This window comes from Ictidomys tridecemlineatus, chromosome 6, assembly GCF_052094955.1.
Source record: "Ictidomys tridecemlineatus isolate mIctTri1 chromosome 6, mIctTri1.hap1, whole genome shotgun sequence".
NCBI lineage: Eukaryota > Metazoa > Chordata > Mammalia > Rodentia > Sciuridae > Ictidomys > Ictidomys tridecemlineatus.
The window spans coordinates 74,575,390-74,600,956 of NC_135482.1; the positions used below are offsets into that span (position 1 = coordinate 74,575,390).

Genomic DNA, 25,567 nt, shown 5'->3' on the forward strand with positions numbered 1-25,567 from the left:
TTCAAACTGAAAAGCTTTTTCTCTGCAAAAGAAAGAATCAGGGAGGTGAAGAGAGATCCTACAAAATGGGAACAATTTTTTTACCATATGCATATCAGATGGAGCACTAATCTCTAGTAAATATGTAAAGCTGAAAAAAACTTAACACTAAAAAAATCCCACAAATAACCCAGTCAATAAATAGGCCAAGGAAATTAACAGATATTTCTCAGAAGATTATATAATATCAATCAACAAATATATGAAAAAATGTTCAACATCTCTAGCAATTAGAGAATTGCAAATCAAAACTATTCACTCCAGTTAAAATGAGAATTATTAGAAATAAAAACAACAATAAGTGTTGGTGAGGATGTGAGGAAAACGGCACACTCATACATTGCTGGTGGGATTGCAAATTGGTGCAGCCAATCTGGAAAGCAGTATGGAAATTCCTTGGAAAAGATGGAATGGAAATAGCATTTGACCCAGCTATCCCACTCCTCCATCCATACCCAATGAACTTAAAAACAGCATACTACAGTGATACAGCCATATCAGTGTTTATAACAGCACAATTCATGATAGCTAAATTGTGGAATCAACCTAGATGCCCTTCAGTGGATGAATGGATAAAGAATAATAGTCTTTTTAAAAAATAATAGTCTTTTTAAAAGTGGTGCTTGGACAACTGAATGGACATGCAGAAGAATGAAGTTAGACTCTTACCTCTATCAGATTAAAAAAAAATCTCAAAATAGAACATAGATGTAAATGTAAGAGCTAAACTCAAGAAAACAGGTTGTATCTTGCATTTGGCAGTTGATTCTTACGTGTGACACCAAAAAACATGAATAGATAAATTGAACTTCATCAAAATTAAAACACTTTTGTTCTAAAGGAGACTCTCAGGAAAGTGAAAAGACAAACTGCAGAATGGGAGAAATATTTGCAAAGCATACATCCCATAAGGACTTGTATCTAGAATATATGAAGAACTCTTCTAACTGAATAAGAGAAAAAAAACCAAATTTTTAAAAATAGGCAAAGAATCTGAGTAGATATTGTTACAAATAAGATATACAAATGACCAGTAAGCACATGAATAGATTCTTGGCATGCATAGGCTTCAAGAAATAGACATCAAAGTGTAAGATTTCACAACTATTTGGTTGGCTATAATCAGTATTGGTCAGAGTGTGAAGAAACCAGATATTTTATAATATTATGAATGGGTACATAAAATGATGCAACCACTTTTGAAAACACAGTTAGTCAAATTGTTAAATAAAAAGTTACCATACGACCCAGCAGTTTTGCGTCCTGATATATGTCTAAGAGAAGTGAAAACGTGGATAGAAAAACTTGCCAGTGGATTTTTGTAGCATCAAAATAGCCAAAATATGGGAACAATGTAAATGTCTGTCAACTGATAAATAGACAAAATAAATAGACAAAATGCAGTGTATTCATACAATGGATGTTGACCCACAATAAGCAAGAGTGAATAACTGATGCGTGCTACAACATAGACGGATGTTGAAATCACAAGCTGGTCATGAAGACCACATATTATGGGATGCCATCGTATAACATATTTGGATTAGGAAAATCAGGAGAGACACTCACTGTTTAGAGATGGGGTGGATGATAAGGGGTCAATAGCTAATGAGTACAGGGTTTATTTTTGAAGCAATGAAAAAGTCCTAAAATTGATTGTAATAAGGATTGTGCAATCTGTGAGTATATTGTAGTAAAAATGATAGAATTGTAGTTTACAAATGATGTGAACTATGTCTCAGTAAGCAGCTAACAAAGAATCTATTTAAGTCTAATGTTCTTAGAAAAGCCTGGTGTTATCTCTAAAATAAAATCAGCTTAAGTGTGATATTATTCTAGGCTTAAAACTATTGTAAATACCTTAAGTAAAGAATGATAACTAAGGTCAAGAGCTGTGGAATCTGACTGCTTAAATTCATATTCTAGTTTTACCAATTATTTATGCTATATGATTTAGAGCAAGTTATTTAATTTGAAAGATGGGTATAATAAAATTACCCATGCCATTGGTTTGTTGAAATGCTTAAGAGAGATATGAAATAAGATGTTCAATATGTGTTAGATTCCCTGTTATTATGAATATATCATATTAACCTATTACAGTTCATTCTTTATAAACACCATTGCAGAGATAGAGGAAAGACAAATATAGTCAGAGACTCTTGGAGTTGGCAGTTAATTTTTTAATTGCCAAATTTTGTAGTGCAGAACATCAGAGCCATAAGGCTTTAAAAGAAAAGGTAGCAAGGGCCAAGCTAAAGAAGAACGTTGTTTGGTACACAGAAGACATAAGCTGGAAGAGAAGAAAGTTATTTTCAGGTCAGGGTGGCAATTTGAGAAGTCCGTAGAGATGAGAGGGAAGTATCATTGGTGTACAGTGGAGATGGTTCAGATGAAGATGCTGAGAGAGGGGTGGGGTCCTGCTACGCATGAGAGGTTAAGTTGTTAAGCATGCTGGGATTCTAATGGTTTGGGGGGGTTGTTTTGTGGGTTTTTTTTTTAGAGAAATAGAAGTGTTTGTCATATTTCCACCATTATTTGAGAGTTGCATTAAATAACCATTTATTCCATTAATGGTATTCCTGTTTCTGACTACAGTAGACTTTTGACCAAATGACAAAGTCTCTACTTTAGAAGGACATAACAGAAAAAAAAATTTTACTGGATGAATTAAAAAGAAAAGGAAGACTTTATTTAGAAATATAGCAGTAGGGATCAAGAGTTAAGAAGAGAAAAAAATTGAGCTCTGGGGCTCTGAAGCAAAAGGCTGGAGGGATTTGAATGCTAGGGTGATTTAGTGGGACATTAACTAGGAGATTGGTCTATGTGAGCAGGCCTCTGTGTTTGCTGATTGGCCCTTATTGAAAGTAGCCTCTTAAATATGCAGAAACTGGAAGATAGTAGTACTGTCTTTTTAAATTATTATATTTCAAAGGAATGGCCCCCCAGCTTCTTAAGGAAGATACTTTATGGTTATAGAATTTTTCCTCTTTGAGAGGGAAAGAAAGAATTTACAGTTGCAAGTTTTCTAAAGCAAATGCTGTAAGAAAAGTGAGGTCAGGGTCCTAGAGTCAGGAAGAAACCATTCAAAAGTCAGTCAAGTTGAGGTGAACCTTCAAGACATCTATAGAAGACTGTCTTAGAAATTTTGTCGTGCAGAACCAACATGTGAATGCTGGTAACCCCTTGGTAATACAAATGCATTTGTGTAGTTATATGTATTATAAACCAAGAGGAATCTCTCTTTTATTTTGTTTCTCTCTGAATTGCAAGTATTTATTGTTATGTTTTTTCCCCTTGGGGGAAAAAATGTCTCAAGACCTTCCTTCTTTGGGCCTTGGTTTAATGTAGAATACAGTTGTATGAGCTATTACAAGTCCAATCAAACTTTTCATTTTCACTTAAGAAACTGAATGGACTTGGAGGCTGCCTTTGTGCTGGCAGTTAAGGTGACTCAGTGTGAACTTCAGTGTGTCTGAGTGGTGTTTTACATTGGCTCTCAAGGTCATCTCCATTCAGATGCATCCCCTATATAGAATAAGCATTTTAGAAATATAAAACCTTGTGGATAACCCAACCAATAATAACAGTAGTAGTTAAGCATACAATTCTGTGATACTTTTTTTTATTATTTTAATCACTTTCAAATACATAACCTTATTTTGACCTCCCAGAAATCACTAAGGGAGGATTTATTTTACAGATGTTCTCCTGGAAATGGAGAAACTTACCTCTGGGCCTCTGGCTCCTAACTTACAATCTAGTTAGCAAGTCTGAATATGTTTCCAATCTAGGTATTTAATCACCTTGAATTTGAAAATCACTGTGCTCTGCTTTTCTTGAGTGATAAGTTGGGATAGTTCTCCAAAGTTCAACTTATATTTATAGTTATATTTTAGGAAGGGCTTACAATTATTGAATGCATAAATCATTTCGGTCCTCTGACTGCAGGCATAAGAATTAAACTTGAGGTCACACAATTGTTTTAAAATAAAGATTAAAGTACATGAACATTAACAAAGGTATTTTCATGTGTTCCAGAATGGAAACTCAAAAATAGCCTGTGCCACTTACAATAAGGATTTATTTCTGAAAAATTTTTCATATGCTTTGGAATTTCTTTGAGAAAGTTTCTGTATCTCTGATATATTGTAATAAATATTTATATGTTAATATCCATCAAAAATGAAACTATTAGACACACTATGGAAATAGGCAGGAAATCATGATTTTGAATATTTTATCCTGAAATGGACATCAGAGAACAATGTTGTTTAAAAATATCCTTAGCCTGATGACTTACACTTGCAATACATTTTCTGTTGTCAGGCAACCCTGCCCAGCCCACTTCTCTCCACTACATGAATCCTTACCAGCTGAACGCCTATGGCATGGCGCTGAAAGCAGTGGGAGAAATCGTCCAAGACTATGACAGTGATAAGATGTTCCCTGCACTGGGTTTTGGTGCAAAGCTGCCTCCAGATGGAAGGATATCTCATGAATTTGCTTTGGTAAGAATATACAAAGGGATTTGGTATTTTGAAAAATTCATATGTTAGCTATTTTTAACATTGATTTTCTGCTTATTCTTTACTCATTTGTACACAAACTTTCATAACCATAGAGTCAGCTTCGTTTTGGTAAATAGTTGACTTAGAAATGTGATCTTAATGGAAAAACGCAGATAAATTAGACGGTGAGTAAATCTAACTGAAGTATTTCTAATTTATAAATTGGAGGTCTCTTCTTTTTCTGTTACTGCATAACAGACATCCCTAAAACTTTGAGGCATAAGACAACATCATTCCTTTATGCTCACAATTTGTGGGTCAGAAATGTGGATTAGCACATTTCTCCTTTTCAATAGATGGGGCCTCAGCTGCTATGACTTGAATGACGAGAGAGCTGCATTTGTTGGTTAGGACTATACTTCTGAATTTCAGTTCTCCTATTGGTTGAATTCCTCAGGTCTTCTCTGTGTCGTGTATCCAGGGGTGCGTATGTTCCCTACTATCGCTTTTTCATCTGAGTTCATGTCCAGTGCCTAGGCTGAGATGGCTGAAAGGGCTGGGGCTTCCTGGACATCTTTCCCCATTTAGATCTGGTCTATCCAAGGTTGTTGTGGGCTTCATCCTTATATGGTGGCCTCATCGTGGTCACATGGCCCAAAAAGAGTATTTAAGTCTGAGTCAGAAACTCCAGGGCCATTCATAGAATAGATGTAGAAGTCCCTATTCTTTACATAAGTTACTGAGGCCATCCCAGGTTTAAGGTAGGGAAATTAATTTTCACCTCTCAGTGGGAGGAATATCAGAGAATGCCTGGCTATCTTAATTACCACCTTTCTTCACACCTGAGGCAAGGAATGACTATGTTAAACTAAACGAAGCTTATTAATTTTTCTTACAAATGATACTTCTCATCCTATGTGTGATTTTTTTTTCTTTTCCTCTAATTATTTCGTTTTCTGCTTCTACTTCCTCATTCATTCCATGTAACTACACCAATGCAGATATAAACTGTTAAGGAAGGATTTTTTTAATTCGCATTTTGATCTGTTCTTTGATCCCAAAATAACACGTATAGGATAGAGATTGCTATGGTTTAGATGGGTCCTCTTCAAAACTCTGGTGTTGCCAATGGAATAGCATCAAAAGATGGGAATTTAAGAATTTAAGGGTTGATTAGACCTTGAAAGTCTAATGGAATTAAAGCCTTAATAAAAGAAACGTTAGCTAGCACTCAGTCTCTTACCCTTCTACCTCTGTCATATGAGGACATAGCATTCTTCCTATCTGTAGGATATCCCTCAGCAGACAACCATACATGCCAAACTACCAATGCTTCAGAAGCATGAGACACATTCTGTGTTATAAATCACCAGCTTCAGGTATGCTGCTGTTGTAATTCACAATGGACTGAAACAGAGCTCTTTAAACCCTATGAAAAATAGTCTCCCAAATTGATGAAGAGAGCAACAATAATTACGGTCAATGATGATGATAATGTCTCAACTTTGTACATTATGATTATTTTTTTCAAAACCCTTTTTTTTTTCTTGAGTAGGTAAAACAGGGCGGGTTAAGTGGTCTTAATTCAGTGAGATGGTATGTGATTTGGGACTCCATAATTACTATTGAGGCATACACTTTATACTTATTATCTTCTGTAATCTTTGTAACTCCTGGGAGTTAGATATGTCATGGTGGATACACTGCACTTCACCTATTGACCCAGTGAGGAGTGTACCCCCAAGAGTTGTATATGTCAAATTCAGAGGCTTGGAAATTAACCAGAATTCCAAAGGATAGGACTTGAACCTCATTCAGTCCTTTTTCAGGATCTGGGCTCCTAACTGCTACCAAACTGTATCCTATGAAATCACTCTCATCCTGTCACTTAGATGCATGCTTTATCAACACAATGATATTTCCAAATGCTTTCATATGATTCATTTCATCTTCGTCAAATATGTTTTGAGAAGAGTATTTTTATTTCTGTACTTATTCTTGCTTTTCTATTCTGTCACCCAGACACTTTCTGGGAAGGTTGCTGCAGGGTTTAATTCTTTCTTCCACCAAATAGCCCACATGTCACACTCTTAGTGTCAAATAAAAATGAGTGTCTGTTTGGATTTTGTTGTGTCTTAGAGAATTAAAATCTCCCAGAAACTTATAAAACCATGAAAATCATTCATGTGATCCTAAGTCTTAAGTGCCTCAGGAAAAAGGTCATGAGCTATTTTGAAACCTAGGAAAAGGAATAATTGTGTTAAACTAAATGAGGTTTATTAATTTTCCCTCTACACTTTTTTTTCACCCTTGTGTATAATTTTTTCTTTAAAATCTCTCCTACTTTCCTTGGCTCTGCTTTTTTCTGCCTCTGTATTCACTCCATGTAGGCAAACTTATACAGAGATCTACTTGTAAGGAAAGATTTTTTTTTATTATTTTGCACCTTAAGCTTTTCTTCTAACACAATTCAAATCTTTCAGCATAGGTATCCTACCCCCTGAAATCTATGAATGAAGCCCTGTCTCCCAAATTGATGATAAAAATAATGGTTACATGAATGGTAATGATCTGAATGCCTCCATTTAGTATTACGTAACAATGGTATTACTTTAATTTTTTTCAGCACACTTTTGTTTTCTTGGATAAGTAAGACTAATGAGGATTAAGTAGGTCTTGAATGAGATATTTGATTTGATGTCTGCTAACACATTACATTAACCTCATCCTAAATCACTGTAATAGATATAGAGAGAGGTACCAAACATGGCAAATACAAAAGCTTGAGTCCTGTAACAATCTGACAATAAATGACCACATAGTAGTAATACACCCTCATATCTCCATGGTAAAAATATATGATGTACATTAACTGCCCATGTAGTGAGATATTGACATATAGTGAGATTGAGATATAGTCACTATTTCACCAAATCGATTTTTTTTCCAGATGGCAAAGGAGGCATATTTGAAAATAAAATAATTCCTAGTGAGTGATTTTGGCTAGCACTGATGTTGAAATTGAGCTTTTGTTTATCAACAAAGTCTCAGATAAACTGAGTCTTTAATGTGAAACATGTATAAGAATACATGGGGAAAGAAAAGGGAAGGGGAAAGGAAAGAAAGAATTTCCTACAGTTTTAACACTTCAAGTTGTAAAAAGAATGAGTCATCTCTCCCCTCTCTTTATAACTTTTGATGACTCCTTGTAGGGCTATTCTAAAATGCAATCATGTGGAGTTCTAGAAGAATATTTCCAATGGGCATGTGGCCAGGGACCTTTAAAAAGAAAGGCTTCCACATCGATCAGCAGAGAAATGCTACTCCTGTCCAAGTGATAGCTCCTTCTAAATGTCTAAAGCTCTTGCATACCTTCACTTATTTTGGCATTTATAGAAATCTGTACATTTTAATTTTTACATAGATATCTTTCTTCCAGCTAAACACTAACAATTTAATAAACAACTGTTTTTAACACTGCATTATACATACATAAAATAAAGGCTCAAAAGATGTTTGTTGGTTGAATAAAAGGAATAATTCTCCCACATTTTTCCCATAGTAAAGAAAATTTCCAAGCAACAACAGACATATTTTTATAGCACAGCAATAGCCTCTAACAGCTTCTCTTCGGTGTCTTATCAGCTTGTTAGCCCTGCTGAAAACTGTTATAGGCTACAGGCAGCAATAGATGCTATGGGTTTCTGGCATGGAACTGAATCTAAATCTCAGTAGATTCCTGAGGCAGCCATGGGGAGGGAAATGCATGAGAGCTTAGACACTTCCAGCCAGGTAGGTTTCTGTGGTTGAATTATTGCTCATTTGACTTCAGTTCTTTATTTTTTTTCTACATATTTACAACTCAATATTCATAATTTTATAATATAAAAAGTTATTAATTAAAAATAAATTATGAAGTAGAGCATCCTTTGCCTCCTTCATTAATAAACAACAGAATTAAGTGAATTTAATTTTAAAAACATCTAGTTTCTATCTAGCTCTTTTATGCAAGAGCCACGTATATATTCATTTCAATTTCTTTTAATAAGCAAAAATTGATTCCATGTATAATTATTTAAAGAAATTAGTTTTTAAGCAGACTAAAAATCCTTTGTAACTCATTACAACTTTACCATTAAAAAGAAAATCTCCTTGGGCCTGAGGCTGTGGCTCAACAGTTGTACACTTGCCTGGCAAGTATGTGGAACTGGGTTCGATTCTCAGCCCTGCATATAAATAAGTAAAAAATAAAGATCTATCAGTAACTATAAAATATTTTTTTTAAAAAGAGAAAAATCTCCTTTGAGCAGCCATAAAATATTTAAAATAATCCTGACATAATACAGAGCACATGTGAAAAAGAAGGTATGATTTTATATTACAACACATTCCTATTATCATTTAAGCCATTTGAAGAAAGCTTAGAGCAACTTATGGTATTAGGAAGAATTCAGAAATCAAAGCTTAAACCAATCCATGTGGTGAATAGTGTCTAATGATTATCTTCCCACTACCAAAAGAAAAAACAAAACAAAACAGGAGCCTTGTTGTAATTTCAGTTTTAGAGGAAAAGAAGGAAATAGTTTCATAGAAATATAAAGCCCTGGGGCTGGGGATGTGGCTGAAGCCTGGCATGCTCAGAGTGCTGGGTTCGATCCTCAGCACCACATAAAAAAAATAAAAATAAAAAAAATAAAGATGTTGTGTCCACTGAAAACTAAAAAATTAATATTAAAAAATTCTCTCTCTCTCTCTCTCTCTCCCCCCCCCTCAAAAAAAGAAAAGAAAAGAAATATAAACCCCCAGTTAAAATGTTAAAATGCTCATCAAAAAGGAGCTCAGAACTATCCTAGTTTGTAATTGTTCCCTTAAGGCAGATACATACTACATTTTTATATGTTCAAAATTGGTAATGAGTTTTAATTTTAATTAGCTTCATATCTTATCAAGGGAAAAGAGCACCATAAAATCTTACTTAAAAGAAGGTTAAATAGGCCAGCTCAGATTAACATCAAAACCAATCATCAACTGTTTTGTGCTAAATGTTAAACTCTTACACTTTAATTTGAAAATAATCTGTGTAACCAATTTTATAATTCACAGAGGTCTTTTATAATTTTTTTATGTAAAACATTATGTGAGAGTTAATAAAACTGAAGAAGAAAGAATAATAAAAGGAAAAAAATGATTAAAAATCCTTTTCTTACAAATAACAAAATTGAAGTAGCTGGTAATTTCTGGCTCAGTTTCCAAGTTCTCCAACTTTGCGAAAAGTTTAGGGTTTCATAATGTGGTGATGTAATGGTGACTAAGAGAGTGAGCTTTGGAGTTAGACTAACTAAATTTCAAATCTTAGATCTCCTATTTGTGTTGTGTAACTTTGGGCAAAGGATGATCTCAGTGCCTCAGTTCCTTTATCTATAAAGCAGGGATAATGACAGTACTTTAAGTTACCTTTTTGGAGGTTATTATAAAAATTATATATGTAAATACTTTAAAACTTGGCATATAAAATTCAACAAGTTTTAATTATAGATTGCTAGTTACTTGTGATTTTTTTAAAGATAAGAACACTCAGGCCAAAATGATTGCTAACTGTGCTTAAGTGTAATTACTATCCCTGTGTTTCAAAATATAACTACAAAATTTTCCATATGCCCCTCCTTCACAGGTGGAGCCTCATTCCCCTTCCCTTGAGTGTGGGCTATCCTTAGTGACTGGTTTCTAGCAAATTAAGTAGAAGTAATGGTATGCCGCTTTTTAAAATAGCTTATGAAAGGCCCTTGGTGTTTTGTCCTTGTCTTCTCTCTTGGATCACAAGTTCTGGGGGAAGTTATCTGCCATGTTATGAGAAGCAGCACTGGGAGAGTCAATCTGGCCTCTGATGGACAGCCTTGTGAGTCTTGGAAGTAGATCCGTCAGCCTTGTCAGGCATTCAGATAACCACAGTCCAGGCCAGCATTTTGACCTCATGAGAGATCCTGTTCAAGAGCCACCCAGTTGAGCAGTCTCTGGATTCTCCCTAGGTGTGAGACAATAATTGTTTATTGTCTTATGCCACTATGCAAAAGGGCACAACTTTGTGTACCATGTGTTATTCATTATTAGTTTTATTTGTGGAACGTGAACTAGGAGAATCAGATGGAATAATGACAAGAACATGGAAGGCAGATAAAGCTCTACAAGTTGTCCGTCTGGGTACCATCCCCAGAATCAGAACTCATTAGTATCATATTCATTTCCCTTGAACAATGTGCATATGTTTCTTCAAATATTTTTCCTTTTACTTTGTCTTGATGTTTCCCACTCCAAATTATCATCCCTCTGATCCCTTCTCTAATTGGAGTTATCAGTTGTAATCTGAAAATTGTCCATGTGGCATTTATTTTACATTTTTCCTTCTTTCAGTTAAAATAGATTAAAGTTATACATTTGGATTTTTTTATTTTAATGTATGTTCATTGCATGCATTTTTGAAAAAAAATATAGAATAGGCTAAAGAATGAAATGAAAATCACCAGTTATCTAACCACCTGGATGTAATCACTATTTTGATGTTCTTCTTTTCAGAATTTTGATATGTTCATCTCTACCTATTTATCAACATGTGTGAAATTAAGACAGTATTCATTTTACAATGTGTGATATTCTGTTTCTCTTAAGATTAATTTGAATTTTCTTGTCTATGCATTTTATATCATTGTAATATATATTAATATAGTATTGAACACTTTATTATATTGTTTTTATAAAGTCTACAAAAGAATATCTCTTAAAAGTAACTTTATGTATGTCTGTGTGTATTATTCCCTTTTTTTCATTTTATCTTCACAGAGACATTACTTTTTCTTTTGATACTGGGGATTGAACCCAGGAGCACTTAACCACTGAGCCACATCCCCACCTCCTTTTTACTTTTTATTTTGAGGCAGGATCTTACTAAGTTACTTGAGGCAACTTGCTAAGTTGCTGAGATTGGCTTTGAACTTGTGATCCTCCTGCCTCAGCCTCCTAAGCTGCTGGGATTACAGACATTCACCACTACACCTGGCTGAGACATTAAGTTTTTAATTTTTTTGCCCTCTAACTTTCTACAGAATGGCAACCCTCAAAATCCCTACTGTGATGGCATTGAAGGGGTTATGGAGGCTTATTATAGGAGTCTGAAATCTGTCCAACTGTATGGGCCAACTAACTTTGCTCCTGTAATTAACCATGTGGCAAGGTAAGTATAGAATAGAGAAGGTATTTATTCTAGTGTAATGGATGATGATATTTTTTGGAATGACTCCACACATCAAAGTTGCTTTCTTTAATATACCTCTAATAAAATGAGAAAAAAGTTAAAATGGTAGTGCCCGTATTAAGCTATCAGGATACTTTGCTGAGAACTTTACATCAGAATGTTAAGTGAAGAAACATACACTAAGTTATGTTAGGACCTATCTTTGTTCAACAAAATGGAATGTTATTTTTTTTTGAAAAAGCTGTCATGAGAACAATAACATGATTGATGATGAGCTCAACTATGTTAGTCATTCATACTTAATGTCATGTTCCATAGTAGCATAGAAGTAATGAGACTGAATTCAATTAAGACAACAATTTGAAGCTTTATGATATATATAGGGCACATTATTTTAACTTCTGGAATTAATATAGTAGTTAATTTTATAAATTCCCAGTGCTTTACCTATATATAGTGCATAGTACTGAGATCAGAATATAATTGCTTATGACTCCATCTATTACATATTCTAGATAAAATGTTAAAAATCTGAAAATCTATTTATACTTATTTACCATTTTGTTCATTAATGCAAAAAATGAGTTAGACACTGCTTTTCAAATCCCTAAAATGTTTCACTTGAGCCAATTGCAAATCCTATGAAGCTCTGTCTTATTTTGAGATAATCAAAAAGGAATAGCTCTATGTCCTTTCAAATATGTAACCAAATGTATCTCATTCTCACCAGTTTATCAGTGTACAAAGGTCATATGAAACTCTAGTTCTCTGAAGGTTCTGTTACTTTACCACCTCCCTACTGGACATGACTAAAAATTTTAATGTGTTCTACTTTCCATTATCTGGGACATGGACAAGATGCGAAAGTACCTGTGCACCCAAAGCTGACCTCAGTGAACCTCCCCAGGGGAAACTCTACCTTGGAATGACAGTGATACATTAAGGAAAACTGTGAATTTTACCCATTAGTTTGGATTTTTCTAACATTTTATCTCTAATCTGTGCTAAAATGTGAATTTTACATCTCAGCCTTATACATACACAAACAAAAAATTTAGTTATAGAATGATACTTATTCATTATCTCATATTTTCTGTTTCTATGGCATGCTATTCTTTTCTGTTCCCAATTCAGATTTGGCCCACAAAATTCATTTCACAATACACTAATAGGTCATTAGCTGTAATTTGAAAGTCATATCATACCTTATTATATTAGCCTGGGTAAGAAATGTTATACTACAATTTCCTAGTTTTTTGATGATTTTTTTAAAAAAGCAGAATCAATATCATATTAGTACAAGATAAATTTTAATTGATTGATATTACCTAACAGATCACATTTTTACAAAAAGGTAAGAGAAGAATGGCAGAACTTATTTTGTGTGAATTCCTGCTAGTTATTATAAATTGTTCATAGTGTTTACAAATTAATTTTAAATTTTTCTTGTCCTGGTATATCGCCATTATAAAACTTAAAATTATAGACACAAGATTTCTTGATACATTTGTATATACTATTTATAGTATTCTATTGCCATTTTATGTTTTGCCCAGCATTTTGTAAATTCTCAAATATAGAGGTAGTTGCTACTAAAGCTTTTAGACTCTGAAAATAAGACATAATCTAATAATTCTTTATTGTTATTTTTTAAATGGAAGAAAATAAGAAAAACAATAAAGATGCTTTTTATGAATCATCATCTTTTCAACACAATAGGAAATGCTGTGTATCTATCTCTTATTACAGACATGTAAAAGAAATACCTTTATTCATTCCCTTATCTTTAAATGTTATGTTTCAATTGTTTTTAAATTTTTATTAAAACATACACACAATTTGTCTCATCCAAAAACTTTATTAGCTAGAAACAAGGTACTATTTATTTCTACATCAAAATAAGTGCCATATCATATTTAAAATGAGTGTATACCTTTACTTATATAAAATTTCTTATTCATCACTTGTAACTGCATTTCTATAGTACTTAGCACCATGTCTATCATATAGGCAGTAAGTAATCAACAAATACCTAATAAAAGAATTCTAAATATTCTAACTTATTGCTATTAAAACTTGTTTTAAGTCGAGAAAATATTTGTATATACTTTGTCCATTTGTTTCTTTTTTTTTTTTTTGAACCTTCAGAAGTATATTTCTTAGATGAGGAAAAGCTTAGTGACTTTTTATCATTTCTATTGGCATTTTTGAAGAATGCTTGCTTATTCTCCTTAAGAATGACTTTAAGCACATGCTCATTTTGGGAACTGATCTCTGCGTAGTAAGATTGCTGACTTACAATATTAATGGGATGACAGACCATGAAATAGAGAAGACTCTAGATATCCAATTTGTAATATTTGAAGGTTTTATATGCTTTTCTGAGGATTTCCAACCCTCTGCTTCCGATTTCCGGCTTTTTCAGTTGTCTTTTCCCAAAGCTGGCCAAGGAACAATATTTAAAATGATATAAAAGTTCTACTCAACATCTGTTAATACCTTGTCATAAATCTAAGTGGAGATATCTTAGCTAGGCATTCAAGAACTTCCAATATCAAGCCACTTCCCATCCATCTGACTCCATTTTACTTCACATTTTCCCAAATGTACCACAGTTCAGTCTCAGTGAATCATTGCTTCTGCTCGGTGGTATCATTCCATCACAACACTTACCTAATTTAATGCTGCTCGGTTGTCACATTAAATAGATATTTTCCACATTGAAGGTAGGAACTGTTTATTGTGATTATATACTTATATATGTATATACACAGTAGTTTGCACATACTGAGAAATCCATACCTGTTTAATTAGCTAAATATTATACATTATGAATGTATTATAATTAGCAAGATTATAATTGAAAACTAAAGAAACTTTTCAATATAAATGCTTAGTCTGTCTTAATCACTTGTGGAAAATGTGATTGTGATTGATACCTGTCCTATCAGGTTTCTGCAACAAATAAGAGACATGTAGAAAAAGATATACATGTAGAGATGTAGTTCAAAGAATTGACTCAGGCAGTTGTAGGTGCTAGAAGGTGTGATATTTATAGGAGAGGTGGACAGTTTGGAAACTCAGGTAAGGTGATACTGCATTCTTAAAATAGAATTCTCTTTTTCTAGGAATGTTTACAATGTTACAATGAAATTACATGGCTACATTAGATAGGTTAGAAATGATAATCTAAAGCTTAAATATATCATCATGTTAATTAATATTATATTGTAATATAATTGTGTGTTTATTATTATAATTTTATGTTATGTAATTATATTACATATTATATCTATACATATTATATCTAACATATATTTATATATGTTCCAAATCTGGGAAAATAGGACAAAACAAGTTAAGGCCTTCAACTAGTTGAACAAATTTCCTTCACTTAAAAGTCATTTGATTGTAGATGTTAATGATATCTACAAAATCCCTTCACAGCAATGCTTAGATTATAATTAGATTAAATAACTGGGTTTTAAATCTAGCCAAATTGACACATAATACTAATCATCATATCTACCAAAGAAAGAAATGTTTTACCATTGTGTTGCAAATTGAAAGCAAGTTTGAAATTGGAGAAATAATTTGGGGGGCTTCCATATAATGACCTTACTAAGTGCTTAATATTTCTTATGATGTTTAAATTTCATTAATTGATAACAGTAGAGAGAAAATATGAAGGAAATTATGTGTAGATATATATGCAGTTTGAATAAAATATAGTTTTAACTATCCCATGATTAATCACAGTTTCTTCTTGGCTATGGTAACACATTTCCATTCTTATTTTTTCAAAAGTTTTGATTCATCTAATTTTATATCAATTTTAAATTTTCTGAGATGAATATTATGTACTGGTATATTTTTAACAACTTAATACTTCAAAAATAAATATACCAGAGAAAATATCAAATGTATTTCCAGACTACCATAAAATTTCTCCATTTTCTTCACTTGACATAGATATATTCATTGTTTCCTTTTAGCAATTTGTTTCCAGTGCCTAATAAATTACTTGTTTTGAGGCATTTCTGTTTTTAAAAGAGGGATCTAGCTGAGTGTGGTGGCACCCAACTATAATCCCACAGGCTCAGGAGAGTAAGACAGGAGGATCACAAGTTCAAAGCCACCTCAACAACTTAGTGAGGCCCTAAGCAATTTATCAAGATCCTGTCTCAAAATAAAAAATAAAAAGGGCTGGGGATGTGACTCACTGGTTAAATGTCCCTGGGTTCAATCCTGGTACCATAAAAAAGAGGGATCTATAAACTTCTATTCTACTGACTTTTTTTTTAATATCTTTATTTTATTTTTACGTGGTGCTGAGACTCCAACCCAGTGCCTCATGCATGCTAGGTGAGCGCGCTACCACTTGAGCCACATCCCCAGCCCCTCTACTGACTTTTTATATTTATTTTTTCCTGATATTAAGAACACTGCAGAATCTAGATAATCAGTCAAAATTAATTTTCATTCTTCAAAAAATGACATTTTTACTTTGGAATTTCTAAATTAATTTATAGAGTGTAGTCTATTCTATTTCTTCCATATGATCAATAATAATAAAATCTAAACAATCACTATTGAGCCCGTGCATTATCTCAGTGCTGCAATATGGATTATTTCTTTTAAACTTCATAATAACTCTAGGAGATTACAGTAGTGTTATTGTTCCTATAGTACCGATAATCAAGTGGGTATGGTGAGTGGCTAAGTATGGTGGAGCTAAAATTCCAACCTAAATAGTCTGACTTCAACTCCAGTCTGTTCTGACATCTTGCCTCTTTAAACCATTTTGTCACTGCTACAGAGGTAAAGATACAAAAGGAACTGAAGCAAGGCTACCTGTCTTTGTGGATGTATTTGGTCATTTCATTACACAGGCAAAAGTAGTTTGGAGTGATGACTTGTTAGCATAAAATTTACGGTTCCTTTGTTTTGAAATATTTAAATGTTTGCATTCCTTTACTGGATAGTAGGAAGATTCAATCCATTGTATAAATCATAACTGAGTTCCTTAAGTAAAACATTTCTGAGCCAGTTTCTTGTCTTCATGCCCTCTCCATTCCTGTGAACTAATAATAAGTTGAAATAATGTTTCACAAAAATGAGCCAACAGTTTCTGAGCTTTTATGTGAACAATTCTAGAAACTTGGACAGAAACTCCAAAGAAATATGTTTAAATTCCTCAACCCTGACAAAGCTAGCTTTTCTCTCAGATTGATCATGGTGATATTAATATATAATTTATAGATTGGCTATGTTTGAGAAAAGGCAGTGAGGGGACTTTTAATGCAAGTTTTAATTATGCGTTTACTGAATGATTAATCATCAGGTTCTGTTAAGGAACAAGCTTCCTTTAAAATATGATCTGTTCTGCCCAGAACAAGACCTTTAAAATATGATCTGTTCTGCCAATCCACGTGTCTGTGTCACCTCCTGGAAGAGGAATCCAGGTGTGGCCAGCATAGTCTTTCTACTTCATACAGTTCTGTAGCATATTAAGTACATATTTAAGAAATACTAAGTAATACTTTTAAAATAAAAGGCTAAATTAGAAGAAGTGGTAGTACAACATTGTATTTGTATAAAATTTAGATTTACTTACAAAGTGGAATACTATACCACTGCATAGGGCAAATGCCATAGAAACAATAAATAGTTTTAAAAGATTGGCTTATTCTGCTGACTGTGATAAAGACTCAAATGGATTGGATGCTTTTATGTAAAATAATGTAATTTATTCTTAGGTCAAATATATTTAGTGGTGGAAGGACCCACATAATAAAATGAGTGCATCTTTCTACAGCATAAGTGTTCCTCAAAGTTAAGAAATATAAAGCATCAGTACAATTGCATATATACTATAAGTGCAAAATTCCTATGCATTTGTAAGATAAATAACAAATTTAAGAGAAATTCCCAGTTTACTATGATCTGCTTCAGTTGCTCTCCCCTATGAATGGGGAGAATATGAATATGATCTCCTCTTAGACATATATACTGGTGAATCAAAAGAAAGTCAGCTAAGTTACTTGAAGTGGTATTTTTGATGTCATGTCGACTTAATATTCAATTTTCTGTATTATTTTTGAACCTGGTAAAAATTCACCACTACTATTTCTAACCTTCCTTTAATTACACAAAAGGTAAAACTCCCATGTTTCAGAATTAGGGCTAGTAAGAATGCTTTTAAAAATGCTGCTATTTAAATAGTAAAAATTGAATTCCTGAGTGTTGTGAGATTTCATTAAAATATTAAGTAGGTTCCTAACTGCTTTGCATTGTTTCCCATTGGTTGTAGCACAATCAAATTAATGCACCTTCCTTAACCCTCAAGTTGTTCATATTCTCTTCATCAGTCCAGAAAGTTACCTGTCATTTTATTAGAAGCATGCATACATATTAGTTTCAGTAGCACCTAAGAAACTAGTAAATATATTTTTTTAATTCATATGGTTGCTAACTCTCCAGTCCAAGAAAAATATTGTTCACTGGGATGATGTGCTATTTGTCTGTCCCGCAACCTGTTCAAACAGGATCCTTTGGGGTCCTTCAGATTGGAAGGAATTTAATTGGCCAGTCAATGGAATTTTTTTTAATTCAGTGATTCTGATAATTTTTTAGAAACTTGGACCATAGTTTCCCTGTTCACTATATGTCTCTTACAAGGACCAGTGAGTGTTTGTTACTGCACATGGATTGCATTCTGGTCAGGCACAGAACTCATAAAAATTATCTAGTTGACAATATTGACTACGAATCTAGAATGAAGAACAGGAAAAGAAGAAATATAGTAAAATGTAGCAAATTCATAAAATCTGCCTCTGAGTTATTATTTGGTGAGAATTCTGATAAACTTTAAGCACTAGAATGTAATTATTCTACATGTAATTTTTTCCATATTATAATTTTCTTCCCATTTTCATCAATTATGTGTGTATTAAGAACTTGAACTGTGGGTATGTCAAAAGGCATTTCTTCTATTACATTTTTTTTATTGAGGTGAAATTTCTATTCTATAAAATTAACCATTTTAAGGTGTACATTTTAAAGGTATTTAGTATGTTCACAATGTTTGTGCAATCATCACCTCTATATTGTTCCAAACAGGAATCATTTTATTATTATATTTATTTTATTATAACATTGAATTTTATTATATATTGAGTACCATACATGCAATTCTTTATTACTTCATCCAACAATATAGAGATCTGTTATTATCTGATTTTTCAAGATAACAAAATAACAGTTCAGACAGCTCACATAATTTATTGAAGATCATAATATGTTGCTTAGTCAGGGCAAGTCTATTTCCAAAACCCTTGTGTATCCCATTGTGCTAAACCAGCCCTCATCTTAGTAAAATTTTTATTAAAAACAAACTTCTAAGGCATTCATATATTTTTGTGTGCCAGCAGGCACTAATGTTGCTGTTATTCCAGTGTGTTATTTCAGAAAAGTGTTTTCACAAGAGTTTGCATTGTACAGACTTCTAACATGTCTAAATATTTTCTCAAGATTAAAAGGTTTATTTACTGTTGTTATTTAGCAACCATCATATGGAGATACAATGTTTTATTTACCATAGTATTCCTTAATTTTACAGATATGCTTCTTCTGTGAAGGATGGTTCTCAGTATTTTGTGCTCCTGATTGTGACAGACGGTGTTATCTCTGACATGGCTCAAACCAAGGAGTCCATAGTTAATGTGAGTAGGGATCTGGAGTCTTGGGCTAAGGAATAGCATGGGGCCCCTTAGGTTGAGAACAGAATTTATTTTAGGTGACATAACAGTGAAATAATATGCCCATACCTTTGCAGCAGATTGCATTCTTAACCTTATCCAGATAATTCATGTATATCTTTACCATTGATCCATAAGGACATGTCTGGGTAAATAGTTCAACTGGCACAAAATTCTTGCCTTGAAAACAGAAAGTAGCAGTATTAGCGTAATGTGCGTTAGTGTATTTACCTCTGTTAGTTGATATAATTGTATGCAGTGTTATGACTTGTAAAGATTATTTCTTAACATTTGCATTCCAGTTACAGAATTGTGCTGTCTAATTCTATAGAACTGGACTTGATTTAAAAACCATCCTCATTTTAATTCTTAATTGTATGTTTAGTTTCTATTACTATATATTTAAAAAAATTTTTATAGTACTGGGGGTTGAACCTAGGGATGATTTATCACTGAGCTACATCTCCAGTCCTTTTTATTTCTCATTTGGAGATAGGATCTTGCTAAGTTGCTAAGGCTGGACTTTATCTTTCAATCCTCCTTCCTCAGCCTTCCAAGTTATTTTGATTACAGGCATATACCACTGTGCCCAGTTCTGTTCTAAATTGTCTATAGAAGTCTTTATTTACTGGATGATAAACTATTAAATCATGTCCACTTTTACTCACCTTCTACACCTAGGCTTAGCAATGATTGGCACAATGTAGACATTTAATGAAAAATTAGTTTTAATAAAAACACAGAGAAATACAACTGTTTGGTGTAAGGAAAAAAAACAGTTACATGTGGGGAAAATCAAATGCTTTATAGATTTTCTTAGAAAAAACAAACATACAAAAAGGTGGTAAAGGCAGACAAATTTTTGTTTATGTGTTTTTAACTAGACATGCTTGGAATTTATCTATTTCCTTGATGCTTTCATCAGCGGCATTAGTTTGCACTTTAAAATATGGACTTAATAATTTAGGTATTAACTAATTGGACATGATGCACTGAGAAACAATTATTCATAATTTATTGACTTTAAGACTGAAAATGTGTTTGCTATAGAGTGCCATCTATCTGTTGCTGGATCTCACCTTCTTGCCATTTAAATATTTAAGGTGATAATATAAATTAAGTAATACAAATGATGGAAAAACATCAAACATTCAGTATCCCTCACAATTTCCTGGATATTTAATACATAAATTAAGAATTCTGAAAATTATTTTCTATAGTGATCATTTTTTTTTCCTCATTTACTGTGAAAATGGCTTTTTCTAACCTTTGGTATAAATGAAGTAAAATATGGTAGTACTATTTCATGAATCTGGCAATGATTTGGTTCCCCTCCATCCCTTAGCAACTGATAGATCCAGGGAGGAGAAAGAAAATGAAAAACCAACTAAAGACACCCAACATCAGCTTAGAAAGATTTTGGCTAAAAATAGCAATGAAAGTATACGTTCCTTGGTTTTGTATAGAGCTGGTTATTCCTGAAGAATGCTCTACTGGGTTAACATACTTAAAGAGTTTGGAAAGGATAAGAGTGGAATCAAGTATATCATTCTATTAATAATTTTGGATACGTTTAAAAACTGTGTTAATGAACAGCTGTGAAAACATCAAATCAAATTCAGAATATTATTTTCTTCTTCTTAATAACTAAGTTTCTCAATTGAAAGCTAATTGTGTTTTTTTTTTTCCAAAGGCCTCAAAACTTCCAATGTCAATCATTATAGTGGGTGTTGGACCAGCTGAATTTGATGGTAAGTAGTAAAATTGCAATAGCATTCCTTGGAAATCTATTGAGTTTGATATGTCAAGCTCATAGACTTTTATTGTTTTTTCCTTTGTAGAAGGATGTGGTTGTTTGGGTTTGGATACAATTTCCAGGTAAACATAAAAATAGACAGTTCATGATGATGTCTGTTAAGGGAAACAAAGTAAAAGGTACTGTCTTCCAAATAGGACATTCTCTCCCTAGTTTTCAGATTAATTCAACGTGTAACTTACCATTTCATTAGCGATAGTTTATACCTCAAAATAATATTTAAGACTGACAGGGTGATAAATTGAGTTTTGGTTCCCGAGGCAAAACACATTCTGAGTTCACTAAAAACCTTTAAGGATGAGCGCTAAATTAATAAATCATCAAGTTGTGAAAAGAAATGTTAAATAAGCATAATATGTTAATTTAATAAGTTTCCAGACCCTGGTTTGTTGATAGACATTAGTTTTATAAATAGAGAAGTGCTGTCATGTGAAAGAGCAAAGTAAAACGAATTGGAACTGACCAGCTGAAATTTAATGAGACCTTAGATGATTATGCTAAATTGGTTCATGAGTGGTTTTCTTTGTGGACCCCGGCCTCATTCAAATGTCAATTAAGTTTCAGGTGTTTTGTAACTAGTGATCTGGGTAAACTAGGCATAATCTGTTTCTAGTCATCTGGTGAATTCCTTTTAAGAAACTGTGCTGAACCATAGAACATTCACGTGGTTCTAGTATTTTTATTAACAATGGCTATTTATTTAGCTCGGGACTTTGGAAATGAAAATATTTTTAGAATGTTTGGAACCATCCTTGGTAAGTTACTGGTTAAATTAGGCACATATGTGGCTCATTTGAGTATGATTATGACCGGGTGATTCTTGTTTAACCAGCAGACTCCCTGCCTAAGGATAGTGCTGATCTGTCAGTCTCTGATACAGCACAAGGGGCAAAGCTATCTGGCTGACTCTGGATTCCCTTAGATTTTTTGCTTGACTGATCATCCTTTTCATGATCATTATCTTACAGTTTCTAAAGCAAAAGTCATTTAGTCCTGACTACTACTGCTTCTGCTAATATTTTCTCTCAGTGTTTGCATCAGCTTACATAGTACTTCAAGCGTGAATTTGAAACACCTCTCTGGAGCTAGGAATGCCTTCTTTTCGATGCTTGTGCACCTGATAACGTGCAGTCATCAGTGATGGACTGTGATTCACGAACATTGCTGATTGCTGGACTAAGCTCATTTTTTCTTCAGCTATTGTTTGCTTTTAGCTCTAAATGACTCACCACTCATGGGTACATCTCAGGTCTCCAGACACCTATAGAATTTTGCTGTTAAGTGTATGACCTCCGTGATAGTCAACCTCAGTCCCTTCTTCTTGTTCAAGAACCCCCACACATGGTGCATGACTACAAAGCACTTTCCTGATATTTTTGGTCATGTATTTCTATGAAGAACAGCAGGTACAACCATCTGGACACTACCCTCATCCCACAGCCACATCTATTTATCTTCTTTTTTCTTTTGTTCCCAATGAATTTGTTATGTTTTGAGGTATAATTCATCATTTCCCTCCCTGATTCTGAACTAATTGGGAAAAAAAAAATATTCAGGCATCACTCAGACCAGCATGTCAGCTTATATTACCAGCAATGCAGAATTTGAGATATGGGGTGATCCTGTGAACAGAGTTGGACTTTCCATTACCTATAGATTAAATGACCTCATTGTTATCTGCAGATCTCCTGATGGGGTAGAACTTTAGCTGGTAAACATTCCGTGGGAGAAACTACATTTATTCCAAGGATAGGGGAAGTCAAGTTTATTTTTTTCTCCTAATCTTAGTAATTCTATGACTCACTCCTCTCTCAGCATGTGGTGGTTACCCATAGAAAGGGAAGTTACCTTCCCAGTAGAATCCCCTCCAGGAAATTAGACTGAAACTTTCCCTGGGGAACATGTGAATATGGAATTAGGATCATGCATTACCTTCCCAGTAGAATTCCCTCCAGGAAACTAGACTGAAACTTTCCCTGGGGAATATGTGAATATGGAATTAGTATCATGCAACACCTGGTTTCTATTTTCACCAGAAAGAACTTTTAATAGGATGGAAAACTTTCAGGATACTCAAGAGTACTAGAAAAGTCAACTATCCTGTTAGGAGACAATAATACATAATATAGAAAAATCTCTGACTTACAGTCAGATTACTGCTATTCTATCAGAAGATCCTCTTTTGGAACTTTGAAATCCACCATAGAATAAATTTACATTTCATATATATAATCCAGCAAAGTAAAGAATGAAATCCAAATTGCAGATTATATCTGTTAATCACATAAGTCTACATCTACACAGTTTTAATCAGAAAGACATGGTTGGCATGAACAAGAAATGCAAAATTTTCTATCTGTTCTTGAGAAGAGAGGAAATAAGAATAAACTATTAGTTTAGTGAATATTCTCATTCATTTATACACATGTGTGTGCAATGTGTATATATGTGGGGGGCGGGGTGTGCACGTGCGCTCAGGATTGAATTTAGGGCTGCTTAACCACTGGGCTATATCTCCAGCTTTTTTATATATTTTATTTAGAGACAGAGTCTTGCTGAGTTGCTTAGGGCCTCGCTAAGTTGCTGAGGCTGGCTTTGAACTCATGATCCTCCTGCCTCAGCCTCCCAAGCCAAGGGGATTACAGGCATGTGTCACTGCACCCAGCCACTTCTATATTTTAATAAGAATAGTTTTAAATGCTCTTTGTAATTTTCCTTGGTGACTTTCCTCTCCAATATAAAGCACCTTCATTAATAAAAAATGATTTCTCCAAATATGGTTTCTTTATCCTTAAAAGACAGTCAAAGAGTAAACTTAAAGCGGCATCTGGCCATCAGCTTTGATGAAAGTTGAGGAAGGAGTAAATAGAAAGGATTCTAAATTCATTTTCTCTCATGGCTAGAAAGAAGTGCAGGTCTGTCTCTCCTGCACCTCTTTCTGGGCTGGGATACCTGTAGGGAATGGGACTCATAATCTCTGCCTCCTTGAGAATAAGATGGTCTGAAAACCTGAAGAGTGGATGTGGCCCCTCACTACTTGCACACCATTCCTTCTCCTTCTCTCAAATGCAGAGCCTCCAGCTCTTGCTGCCTAAAACCTTTTAACCCAAAGGGGACGTTGAAAAGAAAGATATGCTTAATAAGATCTCATCCTTATATGGATTACCTGAATTACTGTCATTGTCTTCATTAATGATAATGAAACATTCTCAAAGACCGATAGATATTGTAGAGGACTATGGAAGGTGAGACCTAGATTATCACTGGATTCTTGTTTCCCATTTTAGAGTGAGCACAGGGTACTTATTGTAGCTTATTAATATATTAGAGAATAAAGGAGAATTTTCTGTGATTGCTGACCTGTCACTATCAATGTGCAGTTGCTTGTTTTGCACTGGGGATTGAATCCAGTGGTGCTAATTTTCTGTGATTGCTGACCTGTCACTATCAATGTGCAGTTGCTTGTTTTGCACTGGGGATTGAATCCAGTGGTGCTATATCATTGAGCTACATCCCCATCCCTTTTTATTTTTTTTTACTTTGAGACAGGGTTTCACTAAATTGCTTAGGTCCTTGCTGAGTTGCTGAGGCTGGTCTCAAACTTGCAGTCTGCCTGCCTAAGTCTCCCAAGTCACTGGAATTATAGGTGTGGCCACTGTGCCCAGGTACAATGTGCCATTTTGTCTCAAAGTAATAATGAAAATTATGAAAGCTAACCTAGTTGAAATAGGAAGTGAGTATTGAAAATATTTTAACATCCTATTTATATCCTAAGAAATAGAGGAGAAAATATAAGTCTTTTGTATTTTAAATAAGTTCATTAACTTATTATTGATAATGTATACATCTTACAAAATTATGACTTGTGTGGTATATCTAAGCAAATTGTTGAATGCTTGCTCTCTGATGTACGTACTAGTGTTACTTCAGCCAAAACTTTGACACACAAACATATATAGAAAGATAAAATTGAAAACAATGTTTTTTAACTCAAATACATTATCCAAGGACTGAAGAAAATAGTGAAGAGGTGGATTGTATTCTGACTGAGGACTATTTTGTTTTGGGAGGTAAAGAGGCAAACATAATTGCAAGTGGCTCTCTGGAGTCTGGTGAATGTCATGTGTATACAAAATGAATTATAAGTAACAGAATTATACTTTAAGCACAAATTAGCATCCCTCATGTAATTAAT

At 33.7% G+C, this 25,567-nt stretch overlaps 1 protein-coding gene across 1 annotated transcript in view; it reads left to right on the top strand.

The window, feature by feature from the left end:
* Cpne8 (copine 8) overlaps positions 1–25,567 on the top strand; it is a 194,583-nt gene that overhangs the window by 158,811 nt on the left and 10,205 nt on the right. The window contains exons 15-18 of the mRNA XM_078014903.1: positions 4,369–4,550; positions 11,648–11,775; positions 19,418–19,520; positions 21,250–21,307. Of these exons, the coding sequence (XP_077871029.1) occupies positions 4,369–4,550; positions 11,648–11,775; positions 19,418–19,520; positions 21,250–21,307 (471 nt within the window). The remainder of the gene's footprint in view (positions 1–4,368; positions 4,551–11,647; positions 11,776–19,417; positions 19,521–21,249; positions 21,308–25,567) is intronic.